At 43.1% G+C, this 16,765-nt stretch overlaps 1 protein-coding gene across 1 annotated transcript in view; it reads left to right on the forward strand.

Moving 5' to 3' along the window:
• Positions 1 to 16,765, forward strand: part of cog5 (component of oligomeric golgi complex 5) — a 78,973-nt gene that overhangs the window by 40,336 nt on the left and 21,872 nt on the right. Inside the window, exons 7-11 of the mRNA XM_080757106.1 lie at positions 1,595 to 1,725; positions 6,613 to 6,772; positions 7,984 to 8,096; positions 8,611 to 8,688; positions 15,161 to 15,242. Coding sequence (XP_080613232.1) covers positions 1,595 to 1,725; positions 6,613 to 6,772; positions 7,984 to 8,096; positions 8,611 to 8,688; positions 15,161 to 15,242 — 564 coding nt within the window. The remainder of the gene's footprint in view (positions 1 to 1,594; positions 1,726 to 6,612; positions 6,773 to 7,983; positions 8,097 to 8,610; positions 8,689 to 15,160; positions 15,243 to 16,765) is intronic.

Genomic DNA, 16,765 nt, shown 5'->3' on the forward strand with positions numbered 1-16,765 from the left:
TTGGGCAAGACACTGAACCCTACATTGCCTCCAATGAGTTGGTCGGTGTGAGCTCGCCACCATTGGTGTGTGAATGTGGGAAGCGAGGACGCTGGCGTCGACTGTTCGCCACTTCACCTCCCAATGTATGAATGAATGAATGAACCATTGTAAAGCGCTTTAAGCACTTTACACTATTTTCTGATGGCAAGTGTGGAATATAAAATATCGGAAAGGTTAATCTCCCACTGGGAGACATATTCTGAAGAAGACCTATTGGGAGCAGATTAACTTGAACAGTGTTTTGGGACTCAATACATTTTTACCTGGATTGGGGACACACAGATTGCGCTACGGGAGTACACACCGACTCAGCAGCAGCTGCGGATGAGACAGAGATTCACCAAGGAATTGAATTAATCAGACTGGAAGGTTTATGAACTTTTCCAGCTCGGCACCCAAATATGAAATATTGAATCGCACACAGAAGTCGACAGAACTCACGACAGCGCAAAGAGAATGGGGGACAACACCTGCTGTCCCTTGCCCTGGATTTGTCCCTTATAGTTTGAGTTATTCGTTGTCTTCATACGTGCTTGTATTACAATACTAGAGAATTGAAAATGAGGCATCATCTGTTCCTCAAAAGATGAATGGTTGTTTTATGCTTACTTCTTAAGCCCTAACCACACCAAAGGGTTGCCTTGCAACTCCTCGCGTCATGTGTCACCTTGCGCCGAGTTGCGTCAGAATGGTGCTTTAACAGCTCATATCACACAAGGGTCGATGTGCGTCATTCTTTATTTTAAAAACCAACACACAAATACAACGATATAATTGTAATAAATCGTCCTAATTAACACCATGAGCTATCGGGGCCCATGACGTAAATCACAGTCAAGTTCAAGTGCACGGTCATGTTCAAGTGCACGGTCAAATTAGTGCTATGAAAACTGATCCATCGTCAGCAAGCGCCTCTAGGCTTGCTGGCACATTTTAATAATGGAATAAATAGGCCCGGGCCCTCAAGGTGTAATAATTGTGATTTGACATGTACCTGCATGGTCTCGCCGATGCGAAGCTGTTTTGAAGCACAAAGGCATTGCCGTGACATTTTGGCTGCTTGCTTTGCAAAGACTACAATTTTACACGGCAAGATCATGAAGCATGGATCTCCTATTACCTTGTAAAAATGTGTAGTTTCCACCCCCAGAAGACAATGACGAAAGCTGAAAAACTTTGACAAGGTGCACAACTAAGTCTGTGTGAGCGTACGTGCTGCTGTGCACACGGTGCTCGCTCCGGTCTCTCAACATCGATACGAGTTTAATAAGCAATAAGCTTCGGTGGGAATATGTTCTCTATTTGGACAAAATAGAGAAGGTTAAAAAACAAAACAACAACACATAGTTCTCAGAATAATCTCGCGGGTCGCCGCGAGCAGCAGCACTCGGGAGCATTGAGCCGAAATATAGCAGGTCTAGCAGCTATTTTTGATTTGTTGGTATAGTAATACAAAGGTGTGTGTGTGTCCCCTGCAGATTACCTGTCCCAGGGCGTGGACCTGAGTGGGGTTATATATATAGTAATACAAAGGTGTGTGTGTCCCCTACAGATTACCTGTCCCAGGGCGTGGACCTGAGTGGGATTGAGGTGATTGAGAGTGAGCTGCTCCTCATTAGCAGAGCCAGGCTGGAGGTTGAGAACCAGGCCAAGAGACTTCTGGAGCAAGGCATGGAGATACAGGTACACTAGCACATTTAGGTCGAAATTTAAAAAAAAGTATTTAAAAAAAAAAAAAATCTGAAAAACCTCATGTTTCCATATCAGTGGTTCTCAATGTTTCATGTCAAAGACCCCACAAATTATATGTAATATGCCGCCGACCCCCATCTGAAAATATGTTGTTCCAGGGACCCTCCCAGAAGCAAAGATTTGAGTTAAAAACTGAAACTCTGAAAGAATATACCATTCAAAGATTTGAGGCACATTTTCACGATTTAAAAAAAAATAGCAGACCTACAAGCTCGTAGTGCGGCACTCGTAGAGGTTCCCAACCACCGGTCCGCGGGACATGTGCCACTGGTACGCGAGAAGGGAATCCCCCAAGTTTTCCCATTGTATCTACAAATCTATTTGAAAACACGACACACACCAGACCTGAGAACTATTAGTGGGTAGCGGATTTGGCCGCTGCGTGCAGAGCGCGACCTTCAATCACCCATTGGAATGCAAATGCATTCAAAGGCCTTTCAGCCTTTGTATTCTACTCAACTGGCAGGTATATATACACATCTTGCCTGCCCCCATGTAATTGCTGGAAACTGTTTCCCGACCCGAAGAATTTTCCTAAACAGCGGTGTCCGTTCGAATGAAAATACCAAGGATTTGTCAGCGGACGGACGCATCACTATGACTGTGATTTATAAATGGCTTCGAGTCCGTGTTACTTCCGTGTTGCGTGGCATAACAGTGACGTCACGGCCCAATCCTTGGTATCTTTACCATGTGCTCACTCAGCGGGCAGCAGCAGTGGATCATCAAGGGATCAACAGCTGTAGCCTATTTTATCACCCTTGCGCTAATGAAACAAAACAGTGACGGTACAGGATTATTATTATTATTATCAGAACATGATGTTACCCAGGTAAAGTAGTTGGCACACTGCATGTTTAACTTGTCCTACTGTCATCATACTATTTTTGTCGATATAACGCCATTTAGGTCAATGATATAACATTATGTTTTGATATAATAATAATATAGCAGCGGGTAGCCTGTATGTAAGGGCCAGTCAACTGTCTTCCGTGAGAACGTTAGGTTTTGGCACGATGACGCGGCGCGACACGAAGGGTGTGCCTTACACAAAATCTTTAGAGAGAGAGAGAGAGAGAGAGAGAGAGAGAGAGAGAGAATACATACAGGCTCTGCTGGCTGTCATCTGCCCCAGAAAACCTGGTTCTCTAGAGAACAGTGTCCTGTTTCAGAAACCTTTAGTGTGTCTCTGTGTGTGTGTGTGTGTGTGTGTCTCTGTGTGTGTGTGTCTCTGTGTGTGTGTCTCTGTGTGTGTGTGTGTGTGTGTGTGTGTGTGTGTGTGTGTGCGTGCGTGACAGCCTGTTCACTGTCAGCAATGACATGTTGCCAGAGCTGGGGGTGGGGGGGGTTCTTTTCCTGTGTTTCTCAGAAGCAGCCATGTTGTCCTGCTCTGCTCGTCCCCAGTCACTGTCCCGTTGTACAGACGATGATAAGGAAATCATACGAAACACTCTCTCCCTGTCTCTGACGGGAGGGAAACCCTTATGGGCTTCATGATATGGCGATCATGAAAGTGTAATCTCATTTGCCATTAAGGGCTGACCTTCTTCTGGTTCAGGCAAGGCCCACTTGAAAACCTCAAAGGCATTTTTGTCATTTTGTGGCCCACCCATCTGACCACTTAACAACGTTACATAATTTACATTCTTATTTAACAATTATTTTTGAAGAAAGGATGCCATGCTTTGTTTTTGCATGAGTTATTTTAATATCAATGTCTTATTATCACTAAAATCTTTTTTTATTTTATTTGGAGGTGTTTAACATGCTATTTAATTCAGTGCAGTGTGATGCAGGCTGTTCACATCGGTCAGTTCTTCGGTTCTTCAGTTTCTATGTAATTCAGTGCAGTGTGATGCAGGCTGTTCACATCGGTCAGTTCTTCAGTTCTATGTAATTCAGTGCAGTGTGATGCAGGCTGTTCACATCGGTCAGTTCTTCAGTTCTATGTAATTCAGTGCAGTGTGATGCAGGCTGTTCACATCGGTCAGTTCTTCAGTTCTATGTAATTCAGTGCAGTGTGATGCAAGCTGTTCACATCGGTCAGTTCTTCAGTTCTATGTAATTCAGTGCAGTGTGACCATAGACTGTAAAAAATATGGACAAAGCGTTCCGCGGGTCTAACGTGAACGTAAAATGAAGCCTGTCAGTCCTTGCAATGGAAGTCGCCATCTTTCTAGATCCGTTTTGGCCCAGCTCAGGCCAGCTGGCCCATTGGCTGGCCCAGACAACGAGGCGGGACTTCCCCCCTTCTTCTTCGTTGGTTTTTATTTTGACTCGAGTGGGTGGGGGATCCCGTTCATAGACTGTAACGGTAGCCACGGCCCTCAGAACATGCGCGACTTTATGGTCATTTTTTTTATAAATGGGACCATAATTTTCCAAAAAGAATATCATGACATTAGAAATGAGACTTTAAACTAGTGACTGGAAACAGAAAGTATTCAGAATCATGACCATGTTTATTAAGGTAATACAGTCTAGGTGAAGTTGGGCCCAAATACATGGACTTCTATGGGGCTATGGGTTTTTCTGGGTCCAGTGATAGCGCCACAACAGGCCATTATAGGCCTTTCATTTCCTTAGTGGCTCACAAAATATCTGTCGGACTGCCCCCCTGAGTGTGACGCAGGCTAATTCAGTGCAGTGTGATGCAAGCTGTTCACATCGGTCAGTTCTTCAGGATTGACCGAGAGGAGCAGATACTGCAGAGGAACTAATGGTTAAACGTCATAGACTTGCCAGTGCCTCCATGTCAATAGTTCTTTCTTCTTATGCAATGGTTCTCAAACCCTCTTTTGGTTTTGTCTCAGGTCACTCCTGTGAATGCCATTTTCATCCACGGCACCCCTGAGTTACACTGTTACTTTATAGCACCTTACATTTAATTCCATGATAAAAGGTTTTCTTACCTTTATTTGTAGTTCCCACCAAAGAGGTCCAGGCGTTATTTTGTGCAAAAGCGCATGATTGGCTATTTCCATCAAAAATCTTTTTTTTTTTAATATATCCTCTCTTCATAATGTAAATACTAAATAGTATCCCAAGCGGCACACTTTACTACTTATTTCGATGGAAATAAGCGAATTAGCACAAAAACCCAAACCCCATTGAGTGCTTAGGGGAAATAGCCAATAATGCACTTTTGCACTAAATAACACCTGGAACTCTTTGGTGGGGACTTAACAACTACAAATAAAGGTAATAAAGCCTTCTAGCATGGAATCATGCTACGGTAGGCTATGTAAACATGTAATCTTCCCCCCCTGGGATACAGTGTGTCACGAGGAAAACTTGAGAGAATATCCGTATGCTATTATTGACTTGGAGAGTTGAACTGACATATGCACAGATAACACACCGCCATGCATCCCCACTCTCATTCACTCAGGGAGAGAGGTATATATTTAGCTGCCGATCTCACCTAGCTTCTGGTCTCACCGCCACACTGACAGCCTGCGTGCGGGTGTCAGTGTGTGTGCACACACGTGTGCGCTTGCGTTTGCACATGCATATTTGTCAAATCCATTAGCCTGATTTCATCCTACTATAATGCATTGTCCCATGACATGGATGGCTGCCAGTCTAAGGTGTTCTCTGTCTCTCTCTCACCATGACCCCTTTCAGTCATGCATCCTTTGGTTAGACATAGCATTGGTTAGACATAAGGTTGGTGAGGGGTGTGTTAAGGGTTGGGAGAGGGTTAAGGTTAGGTTTAGGTGTGCTGCCCCATGGGGAGGTTAGGGTTAGCATGTTGTGCACCGAAAATAGCAGCGACGTCTTGTGAGCTTGCAGGCTTTTTTATTTATTTATATTTTTGGCTTTCGCCTTTATTTTATATTGTTTATGGTAGGCTGACAGGAAATGGGGAGAGAGATGGGGGGGTGACATGCAGTAAAGGCTGTCGGGAGTCGAACCCGCGGCCACACTGCCAGACTGGATTACCAGCCAAGGTGCCTGGACCGCTGAGCCACGGCCCAGGCCAGATTAAAGCCTTTTTGAAGTGATTAAACTAGCAATAGAGTATAAGTTTAGAAGCATCTTCCATGAACCTGAATGGTCTGAGAAATGTCATAAAATCAAAGGTTAATGCCTCAAAGCTGTGGCAGATGGCTACGGGCCAGATGGCTATTTCAACCAATCAGATGTCTTCCTCAAAACTATACCTGTTGTATAATTTGCTTTAAAGACTTAGTGAAATGAAAAATATGTTTTTCCACACTTTTATTTCATCATAATGGGCATACCTAACAATGGATGCCAAAACAATGGGACATTTTCCACCTCAAAAGTCCATGAAAAGCCAATTTTAATGACTTCCTTTGAATGAAAACGTGATGCGTGATGATGTGTCGAGTGTTTCATGAATATAAATGAAGCTTGATTTCTTTCACCTGTTTGATTCCCATTGCTGTACGTTCCCGATACCAGATTCTACTAAATGTCTTCCAATTCCTGACAGTTTTCTGAAAAACGTATCAATCCTCAAACTTTTTCACGTCAAGGACCCACAGAATTCTCTGTATTCGGACCCCCATCTGAAAATATGTTGTTCCAGGGACCCCCCCCCCCCCCCCCAGAAGCGAATATTTGAGTTAAACGTTCACCGTGAAAGAAATATATATTCAAAGATTTGCACACATTTCTCACAATTTAAAAAAGAATGCAGATCTACGGGGCACTCTTGTTATTTTTCAACAGCAAAAGTTTAAAATAATGGTAAAAGTGGTTAAAAGCTATAATAAGGTGACACAGATGTGTCCTCAGGTCTAAATGGGTTATTCTGTGCTCTCTCTCTCTCTCTCTCTGGCCCCCTAGAACCCGACCCAGGTGGGCACAGCCCTGCAGGTGTTCTACAACCTGGGCAGTCTGAGGGAGACCATCGGCGGCGTGGTGGGAGGCTATCGAACCACCGTCCAGGATAATGTGACGGCCGCGCTGGACATCAAGGTCCTGACGCAGCCCGTCAACACCAGAGGTATCATTATGAGCTGTGCTACGTTTTTATTTATTTTAATGTCGATATGTGCGTGTAACAGTGTTGATTTCGTCGACTACATCATGATGAAAATTCCTACGAAAACTAAATAAGCTACGGCAACTAAAACTAAGATATATTGACAATTTTTGTCAACAAATTAAAAACTAGACTATGTTTAGGGAGGGACTAGCGTGGAGAAGAGATCCAGTAGAACGAAAAAAAAAGGTTTGTTTGGTTGCACTAGGGTGTTTTGCTGCGACGCATTGTGAGTTTCATGAGATCATCATCATACCTCTCCATGTAATCACTGGCAGTGATCACACCTCAGGGTTCTATGGGCACCGGAAAGAAGGAAGTGTTGGTGAAGGTGATGTCTGTCTGATCCTGAGGCAATTAATAAATATATATATATATATATATATATTTTATATATATATATTTTATTTTAAATTGCTCTTAGTTCATTTTGCCTGGTTAAACAAAAGGTGAAATGAAAATAAAAAACTTTATTTTGAGAGACACTGACCGCTAAGAAACCCACCACTGCACAGTCCCAGCTTGGGATTCTAGAACGCCTTGTGTGATGTTCCCTAAAAATAGTGTCTCAGCCTCTGATATGTGTCAATCCTGGTTTATATACTCTGTCCTACAACGGTGCCTGCTAGGGCCTACGACTTATCCCGGGCTCCCCCAGAGTTAGTGTCGAAGTGTCCTTAAAGAACCCCTAAATGCTCCCAATGAGCAGGTTGGTGCCTTGCATGGTTTCCCCCGCCATCGGTGTATAAATGCACCATTTACCAGATCTACAAGCTCTGAGGTCGTAGGGCGATGCCACTGTGCATTCTGCACAACCAGTCAGGGGTCACCGTTTGTGTTTCTCATATGTAATTATAAAACATCTTTGGTAGCAGAATGGTGAAATCATCTGTCAAGGGCTTCTGACAAAAATATGGGGATGCTGATAAAGTAAAGTTTCACACCATGGCTGGTTAAAACTGGATGTCCGACATGCATGGCTGATTAAGGCTGAGGAGACGGAGTCCGACATGCATGGCCAGTTAAAACTGAGGTTAGGGTTGGTATAATGTTCGACATACATACATTGGCTGCTGCATGGAAGGGTTTGGGCTGTTATGTCTGGCAGTCTTGGTAGTCTTCATTCATGGTTGTCTCTCTCTCTCTCTCTCTCTCTCTCTCTCTCTCCGCAGGTGCTCCGGGCAGAGCGGTGATGCCCACTCCGGGGAACACTGCAGCTTTCCGCGCTGCTCTTTGGACCAACCTTGAAAAGCTGATGGACCAGATCTGTGCTGCCTGCAGACAGGTAACAGCACAGTGTGGATGTTGACAACAAAAATGTCGGTCTTTTGAATTAAATTCCATTTAGTTTTGGTCGTGTTTTTTGTCACCTGAAATGTTTTAGTTTGAGTCTGGTTTTAGTCGACTAAACCTACAGTTGATTTTGCAGAGAAAAAGGGGCGAGATTAAATTGGTTGAGAGAAAGAATGCCAAGACGGATAGATGGATACCTTTATTGATCCCACAGTTTCAGTCGTCCAGAGGCAACACAGCCGTTAGAGTTCCACAGTTACAGATACACAGTGAGCAGTATACAGCAGTGTTGTTTTTGGCAGCAAATTTCTATTTTAGTTTTAGTCCTACTTCCAGTTGCAGATATCGTGATATATATCGTTGATGGAAATCTCTTGCAATATATCGATGTATCGCAATATATGGAATATCGTGATACTGTCATTATCGAGGGCCTAATATCGCCACATACAGTACATGGTATCGTGAGGTTACCCATATCGTCCCACCCCTGTTTGTGTCACCAGGTGCAGCATCTGCAGAAGGTCCTCGCCAAGAAGAGAGACCCCGTCACTCATGTCTGCTTCATCGATGAGATCATTAAGGTAAGAGACACGCACTCTGTCACCTGTGTGTGTGTGTGTGTGTGTGTGTGTGTGTGTGTGTGTGTGTGTGCGCGTGCGTTGATGCCAACATTACATTGTCTTCGTCTCGTTTTGTTTTTCTCTTTGTGCCTCACAAGTATACTTTCCCCACAAGTATAGTAATACAAACCTGTGTGTGCATGCACGTGCGCGCAATTACTTGCCCATGTGCACAATGTGTGTTTGTGAGTTTCCCACTTGTAATCCATGATCCTCTAACCTCTCATTTGTGTGAGCTAATGAGGGCTAGAGCTATACCAGCACGCTAGTCACTAATGACTTCCCTGCAGAATGAAGGGTAGCGCCTGTGTGTTTGTGTGTGCGCGACTGTGCGTGCGCGCACATGTGTCATTGTGTGTGCGTGACCTGCTCAGTGGCCCTGTGGTTAAGCGTGTCCGCCCAGATATTTAGGGAGGGGTTAGATCCCCCGTGCCGGGGTCATGCCACAGACTGTGGGACCCAATGCCTCCGTGCTTGGCATTCAGCATCAAGGGTTAGGGTCTCCACCACGATGTGCCAGCCTCTATTATTCAAAGCTACAATTTTTGAGTGGTGCAACCACTCCGAGGAACAGTAATGTCCCTATGTCCCCTATGTCCAACCCTATGTCCCTATGTCACTATGTTTAGAGTACCAGTAGGGGAAAAAGTGGCACTGTTGTGCTAGAAACAGAGAGAGAGAGATAGTGTTGCGCTGTTGCTTGCTAATTACAGAGAGAGAGAGAGAGGGGGGGGGGGAGAGAGAGGGGGAGGGAGGGAGAGGGAGAGGTGTCTGCTAAATGCTAATTCCCCCTTTACAGTAACTCTGTCATTTCTCGACCGTTTCGGACGTGGGGCGGCTCGCCGGAAGTGGAACCGGGCTGGCACCCTGGGCGCGTTCCTGTGGGTCTGGAAGTTCCGGGGACCCACCGGGGACCCCCACACGGAGTTGCACCACTCAGTTCACAGGAGGGGTGTCACCACCTTACGGCTCCCTGTGACGCCGGGCCTGCTTGTACAAAAAGTAAAAGTATCGATACAAATAGATAAATACTGTTAAAAGCAAAAGTCTGGAATTAAATTGAGTAAAGGTACAGAAGTGTTGCTATCAAAATGTACTTTTAAAGGTGATTTCACTTAATTCAAATATTACTTTTTCTTTTTTTTGTGATAATCCTCCCTACTATATAGCGTCGCAGTCCCGCCCCCTACTAGGGCCCAGAAAATTATTCCCTGTTGATTTTCCTCATAGACATTTCAAAAAGTGTTTATTTAAAGACCTTTTAAGCGTCGTACAAAGCCAACTCGAGTTGTGAGAAATCATGACCATGTTTGGTCCAAAATATTGTGTTTATTGTCATGATTTGTCACGACTCGAGTTGGCTTTGTACGTCGCTTAAAAGGTCTTTAAATAAATAATTTTTGAAATGTCTATGGGGAAAAATGCATTGGAAATTATTTCCTGGGCCTGGCGTCGTCATGAAAAAGGGGACGGGACTGCGACACTCTATAGAGTGTGCTGACCAATCAGGATCGAGCGGGGCGGGCCTTGGTGTGTGACGTGTGCTGTTGGCCTGTCTCCCCACTGTAGAGCATGTGCATAATATTATCTTGTTACCGGAGCGGACCGTTTTTCTTTTTTTTCTTCAAATCACCCAAATCACTGAATGCTCCTTTAACCCATTTTGACCTGAGATCAGATTCTAAAAATGTCTTCTACATCCTGACAGTTTTCTGAAAAAGTCGTTCTTCGATTTTTCAAAAATAGCAGGCCTACAAGCTCGTAGTGCGCCACTCGGTGGCGCGCTATGAGCTTGTAGATCTGCTATTTTTCAATAGCTAAAGCACATAATGCTAATACCAAAAGGGGTTCCCGCCCAGTAGAATGTACTCATTAAGGTTTTTTTTGTCTCAACGCCAATCATCCCCACCACCACCATCCGCCTTGTCGTCATCCTCTGTAACCTCCTCCCGTACACATTGTCGAGACCAGAGTCGCTGGGGTTACTATGGAAACAATGCTCTCTCAACAATGACCTCGGAGATAGAAGTGTGAATTGGAGATCTAATGGCGCGGCTAAATGACTGGCGCTGCACCTCCACAGGCATTCAACCCCGCTCCCTTTCCTTTCCTTCAACCCCGCTCCCTTTCCTTTCATTCCAACCATGCTGAGAGAGCCATTCCGTTTGAACGGTGTGTGTGGTTGAAACGCTAAAGCCTTTTTCGGGTAACCGTCACCGCTGTCGGGGCAGAATCCTTGTATATCCCCATGTTTCAATTCAATTAGGGCTGGGAGTCGATCAAAGAAAACCAATCGAATTAAGGCATTGTAAATGAATTAATGGTAATTACTAAAATTAGGCTAAAAGAGGACTTATATATTCTGTCAAAGTAAATGTTTGTTAAATGGGTTAAAAAGGAACGGATTTGGACTTAGAAGGTTTCCACCCGACAGCAACGATATGCATACTGTAGCCCTGCCTTCAGGTACCTTTTTTACTCCACGATTCATTGTCACAGAAATAATTGCTATTAATCATTGATTTGTGTTTATTTTTTATTTTTTGCAACATTGGATTGGAAAAATAAATTACAGCAACAAATTACATTTATGTCACAAGTCACTGAAGTCAGATATGACAAATAACTTCAATACTTCACTGACATGTGTAATAACGTTATACTTTCGATTATTTTCCTAGATTGCGCGGGTTGACAAAATCAAGGCGAAAACTACCGGTAATTCATCATACCTGGCAATCAATGTTAAAAAGGTCTAAATAAATCCTTAAATTGTCACTTCACTCTCATCTGGGGACCCCCCACAGCACACGTGGGGACCCCCCACAGCACACGTGGGGACCCCCCACAGCGCACGTGGGGACCCCCCACATCACACGTGGGGACCCCCCACAGCGCACGCGGGGAGCCCCCTGGAGGTCCCGACCCACAGGTGGAGAACCAGTGCAGCAAGGCGGCCGTACCCGAGACGCTGCACAGGGTCTGGCGATGGGACGATAATGGAGCTTACACAGACACACATGTCAACATCCATTAGCTAATCAAAGTGTGTCTCTGTCTGGATGTCTGGGTCTGCACGGTGGGGCTTGACTCCATAACTTGACTTATCCCTTTAAGACCAGATTCTACAACGCCATCTGAAAATGTGTACCTCCCAGAAGTAAAGATATGAGTTAACACAATATTTTCCAGACCTTCGATTTCTCGGGGGTTAAAACTTAAAACCCTCCTTTGCCAACCCCAAAAATCTTGTATTCCTTTAATGTGATTTAATCCAGAATTAATAGTCATCGAATAGCCCAAATCTCCACTTACACGCATGTGATCTAAAGCATAGGGCTCAGATTAAGCTAATGGACCATGTTTAGAACTTAAGAAAACTTTAATTTGACCTTGCGAGTACTAAACCATTGTTTACACCGAGAGAAGACGGCACAGACTGAAGCTATGTGTCATCACACAATCACGCACTCTTTCACAGCAGGATTCCGGCAATACCACCGAGTTTAGCCACCAGATGGCGGCATGTAATCGGTTAACAGCGCTCGCTGGGAAAGAATATAATATTCAAAGTTTTGCACACACTTTCACGAAAACATAGCAGATCTATAAGCTTGTAGTGCGGCACTCTGTGCCACACTATGATCTTGTAGATCTGCTATTTTTCAATAGCTAAAGTATTAAATAATAGTTTGTAATAATGTCGTTAAACGCTAACGTCACACAGATGCATTCCAGGCCTAAATGGGTTAAACAGGCTTAATTATTTGTGCAGGTGTTTTTCTGTCGTGGCTGTTCAATAACCTCTGTCCAATGACACAAGGTTGACATTGAAAATGACCTCTCTTGACTGCAGTGCTATTCTTACCTGCCGGCGAGGGGAAATGTGTCTCAAGCTTTCTGTCCCCCAGTGTCCAAACCTACCGTGGAAGAAGCAGCGTGACGTTTTTAATGCGCCATGCAGTGTATCTGGAACAGGCTCCCAGAAAACTGCAGGTCCCTGCTAGGTACCTGCTACAATTCTCAGCTCCTTTGCATCAAAGCTGAAGACCTATTTGCCTGTTAATTTCTTATGCCGCACTGTAATTTTATTCCAGTATTTCTATCTGATTTATTTTACCTTATTATACTTGCCTTGCTTTGAAAATGCGGAACGGACATGTATGTTGATTGGGATTCCAGTACCGTTTTCAGAGATTTTGTTTGTTTGTATACATCGACAGTTTCTAAAAATCACACCTGTGTGAAGTGAGGGGCGCTCGTACATCATCATCGCCGACTTCTTACTGACAGTTGAGAGTTGAAAGCCTCCTATATATACAACATAGCAATGTTTGTGTTACACAATGTTTGTGTTTAAACTATGACGTAAAATTATCCATTCATTGTCAATGGGAATGTAATGTTTGTGTAGGACAAAGTTTGTGCACACAAACTAAAAGCTGGACATAGCCATCGCACAATCTCTTTGGTAAACAGAAATAAATGTACATGTGGGTTACAAATTCCGTCCTAAAAGGAGCGAGAACCCTGAAAAGATTTATCAGCTTGTGTTTCAGTTCAATGTCTTCCAGTTTCCCTTCCAGTTTCACTTATATTCTGTACGTATCAGTTATATTACATGACATGATATGGAGAGTAGACATTAGATTTCTGTTACTGAACACACAATAATTATATCAATGATTACTAGAGCTATTTTTAACTACACATATCTCTTACAACACCTTTAACATTTCACAAAGGGTAATTGACCTATTTCTGTAGTTCTGCTGAAACTCATCCGAGTCAAAGAGGTGTAAAATGGTCTCAGTGCATCCATAATGTGATCATTAACAGTTGATCTGTCCAATGCCAGATAACCAGTGACCATTAACACGTTTAATCTCTGCATTTGAATGCATTGTCTATAGTGAATGAAGCATCAGCCATCATCATTTAGCCCGTTTACATTTTAACCTGGGGTTTTGTACATTATTTAGCATTTGAAAAAAAAAAAACATTGAATAAAAGTGCAGTCATCACAACCCTATTGAAACTAATTCCACACACCTGAGTGCTCCTCATTCCCTCAGAGCAACCTGAACAATGACTTAAAGACTTAACATTGTCCGGTTTCCCAGGTTTACACAAATACAGTTGTTGCTGTTATTGTGTCTCTGTTGTTAATAACAATGTAATCGTGAATATAGGATATGATTATTATTATAAGGATAATGATAATTTATCCTGACTTATCCTGATCATTAATTAATAATACTAGTGGATAATAAAGACACCTAATATAATGTGTTTTGTGTTAATTAGTCAGATGGGTGGGCTGCATGGGCCTTCATCCAGAAAGGCTCTAATTTATATTATTACTTTTTTGTATGACAGCGTTAAACACCCAGAACAACAGACTTTCTGCAAACAACACTGACCGCACGACCAAGTACGAATTAGTCTTCACAGCAGAACACACAGGCTATCGTCGATATCAGGGAGTTAACAATTAAGTCTACTACCAAGGGTAATGTGGGATGAATAGCTGCTTATGTCCAATCGTCTGTACTAATGGCCATGGATCAAAGAGAGAACGATTCCCTCCTCCATGACAGCTCAAGATGTGAAGTGTAGGTGTGAGCATGCCTGGCCAGCCTCGCTCGGAGGAGAAGCATGTGTGTTCATTGTGTTCACCGGTGGAAGCTTTTATTTGAACGGAACGCACTAATGCACAGACCTTGTGTACACAGCACTTCAGTGGTTGTCACCCCTTTCTGGAAAGTGTCCACAGCCCACCCTGACCACTTAACACGCCAACCATATAATGGGTGGGTGGCGTGCATTCTCAGAGCATGCTTATTTTAAAGATCAATCACGCGATTGTGTTTCGGCTTGGATCAATAGAACTACAGCAACTTCTAACTAAGTTCTTATATAATATTGCTACCACTTTTCAATATTAATGTTATATTATCATTCAAATCTGTCTCTGCCAATAATTTGCCAACTGTTTCAATATCCTCGCGACCATGTGGGCCCTGGCCCACAGGTTGAGAAGCAGTGTTATACATACTGTGTAATATAATTTGTGACACCTTTTTTATTTTCTCCCTCTACCATAAATGTCCCTTAACGACTTTCAACCAGGCGTCCCACATTTGGCCATGTAATTTATCTATTTTTTACTATGGTATGAGTTTGTAGATCCGCTGTTTTTGAAATAATTTAGAAAGCTTTTGAACATTAATTCAACATTATTTTTGAAACACTTGAACTTTACCCAGCATCCATATACTGGGGGAGAACATTAGGCAAAAATAAATGGCAGATCCACAAGCTCACACTGCTATTTTCTGGTGAAGAGATTTGGCACAGTTGCATCTCAGGTCTGTGTTTTTTACAAAGAGTATAGGGTCTAAGTTGTTTTCTTCCCACACTGTATCCACAGGACAGCCAGCCTGACATAATGTACACCTTCTGGAATGATGTCACCAACATTCTGTCCGTAGAGTTCCACAGGGCTACCACAGGTACAGTAATAAGTCTCGTCACCTCCTCTCCTCTCCTCTCCTCTCCTCTCCTCTCCTCTCCTCTCCAGTGTTGATTTTGACAGCAAATGTTGATTTGGTTTCCATTTAGTTTTAGTCATATTTTAGTCACCTGAAAGGTTTTATTTTAATCGACTAAATACCATAAGATACAGTTGAGTCCAACACCTGAGCGCAAACGAGAATAAAATTACTTTTCTTCTGGATCTTGTTTTTAATTGTTGACAAAATTGTCAGTAGGCCTATATTTATTCATAGTTTAAGTCATCATAGCTTAGTTTTTATTTAGTTTTCGTCAGTGAAAAAAACTTCGAACATTTGTGACCAAATTTGACTGAGGAACTGCCATTGCATTTTTCGTCATAGTTTTTAGTCAACGAAATCCACACTGCTCTCCTCTCCCCTTGACCTGAGGGGGCGTGGGGACTAAGCTACTGTATTTCTTGTAATGGGTGGGTGGAGAGTGAAGAAAAGAATGTAAAGAGCCAAGAATATCTGCGCGCTCCCACTCAGCGCCGCAAGAATAACAACAAAGTGTGAAAAAGGAGCTAGAGAGGCGGGTTTGGCTCGTGTCTATCCTATTCCTAACATTGCACCCAACAATCTGTACAATCTACCCCGCTGTGAGCATGTGCCCCTACGTATGTGATGTTTGCATATAGTATGTGCCGCCCGGTATATAACTGTATATCGACTATTGAATGGATATTCTGACCATGCACACATTGTGTATAGCATTCTTATGTAAAACTACTGCAGTGACTGCAGGACAGATAGATAACAAAGCGTTGTGTCCCAGATGGACAGCAATTGTGGAAGAAGAACTCTGTCCGATGCCGATCCCATTTTTGGAGAGTCCACCAATTGCGGCTTCTTTTATTTTTTTTTAAACCGATATTTTGGCAAAAAGTGCTAAATCTTCGAATACATTTTCTAACTCATAAGAAACAGACGCATACAAAAGAAACACAAATTATGTCCGATACGTATACGGGCCAAACCGGTATGTCGGTCGAGCTCTTCTCAATTATGTGAGGAAGCTTTTTTCAGACATAGGCGAAGGGCTTCCTGCCCTGGTCAGCCTCTGGAATGTATACCCCGATTTGATACTACTGCTGTAGTATTATCTCCTAGTTGACTAGTTGCCTAGTTTATTAGTCGAAAAACTATAGTCGACTCGTCGACTAGTTGTTTAACTACTTTTCTTTTGGGAAATAAATATTTGTACATTCAAAAACTGTGTACATTGGTGACTACCTGATCTTGAGGCCTACAAAATCGGGAATTATTATTATTATTTATTTTTTCTCATCAACTAGTCAACTATTACCAACAAGGTCGACTCGTGGATTTACTAGTCCAGACTAGTTGCTTAATGCCCTAAAGTTCCACCCTTGCGTTGTGGGAACATTGCGCTTAACCCTCTAGTCTACACACATCATCATTTTATTTTTGTCATTGACCTTGACACTGCCGCATAAACCGTATGCCCAGCGTGTCCCTAT

The sequence above is a fragment of the Protomyctophum bolini genome, assembly GCF_963924005.1.
Source record: "Protomyctophum bolini genome assembly, chromosome: 23".
In the NCBI taxonomy this organism is placed as follows: domain Eukaryota; kingdom Metazoa; phylum Chordata; class Actinopteri; order Myctophiformes; family Myctophidae; genus Protomyctophum; species Protomyctophum bolini.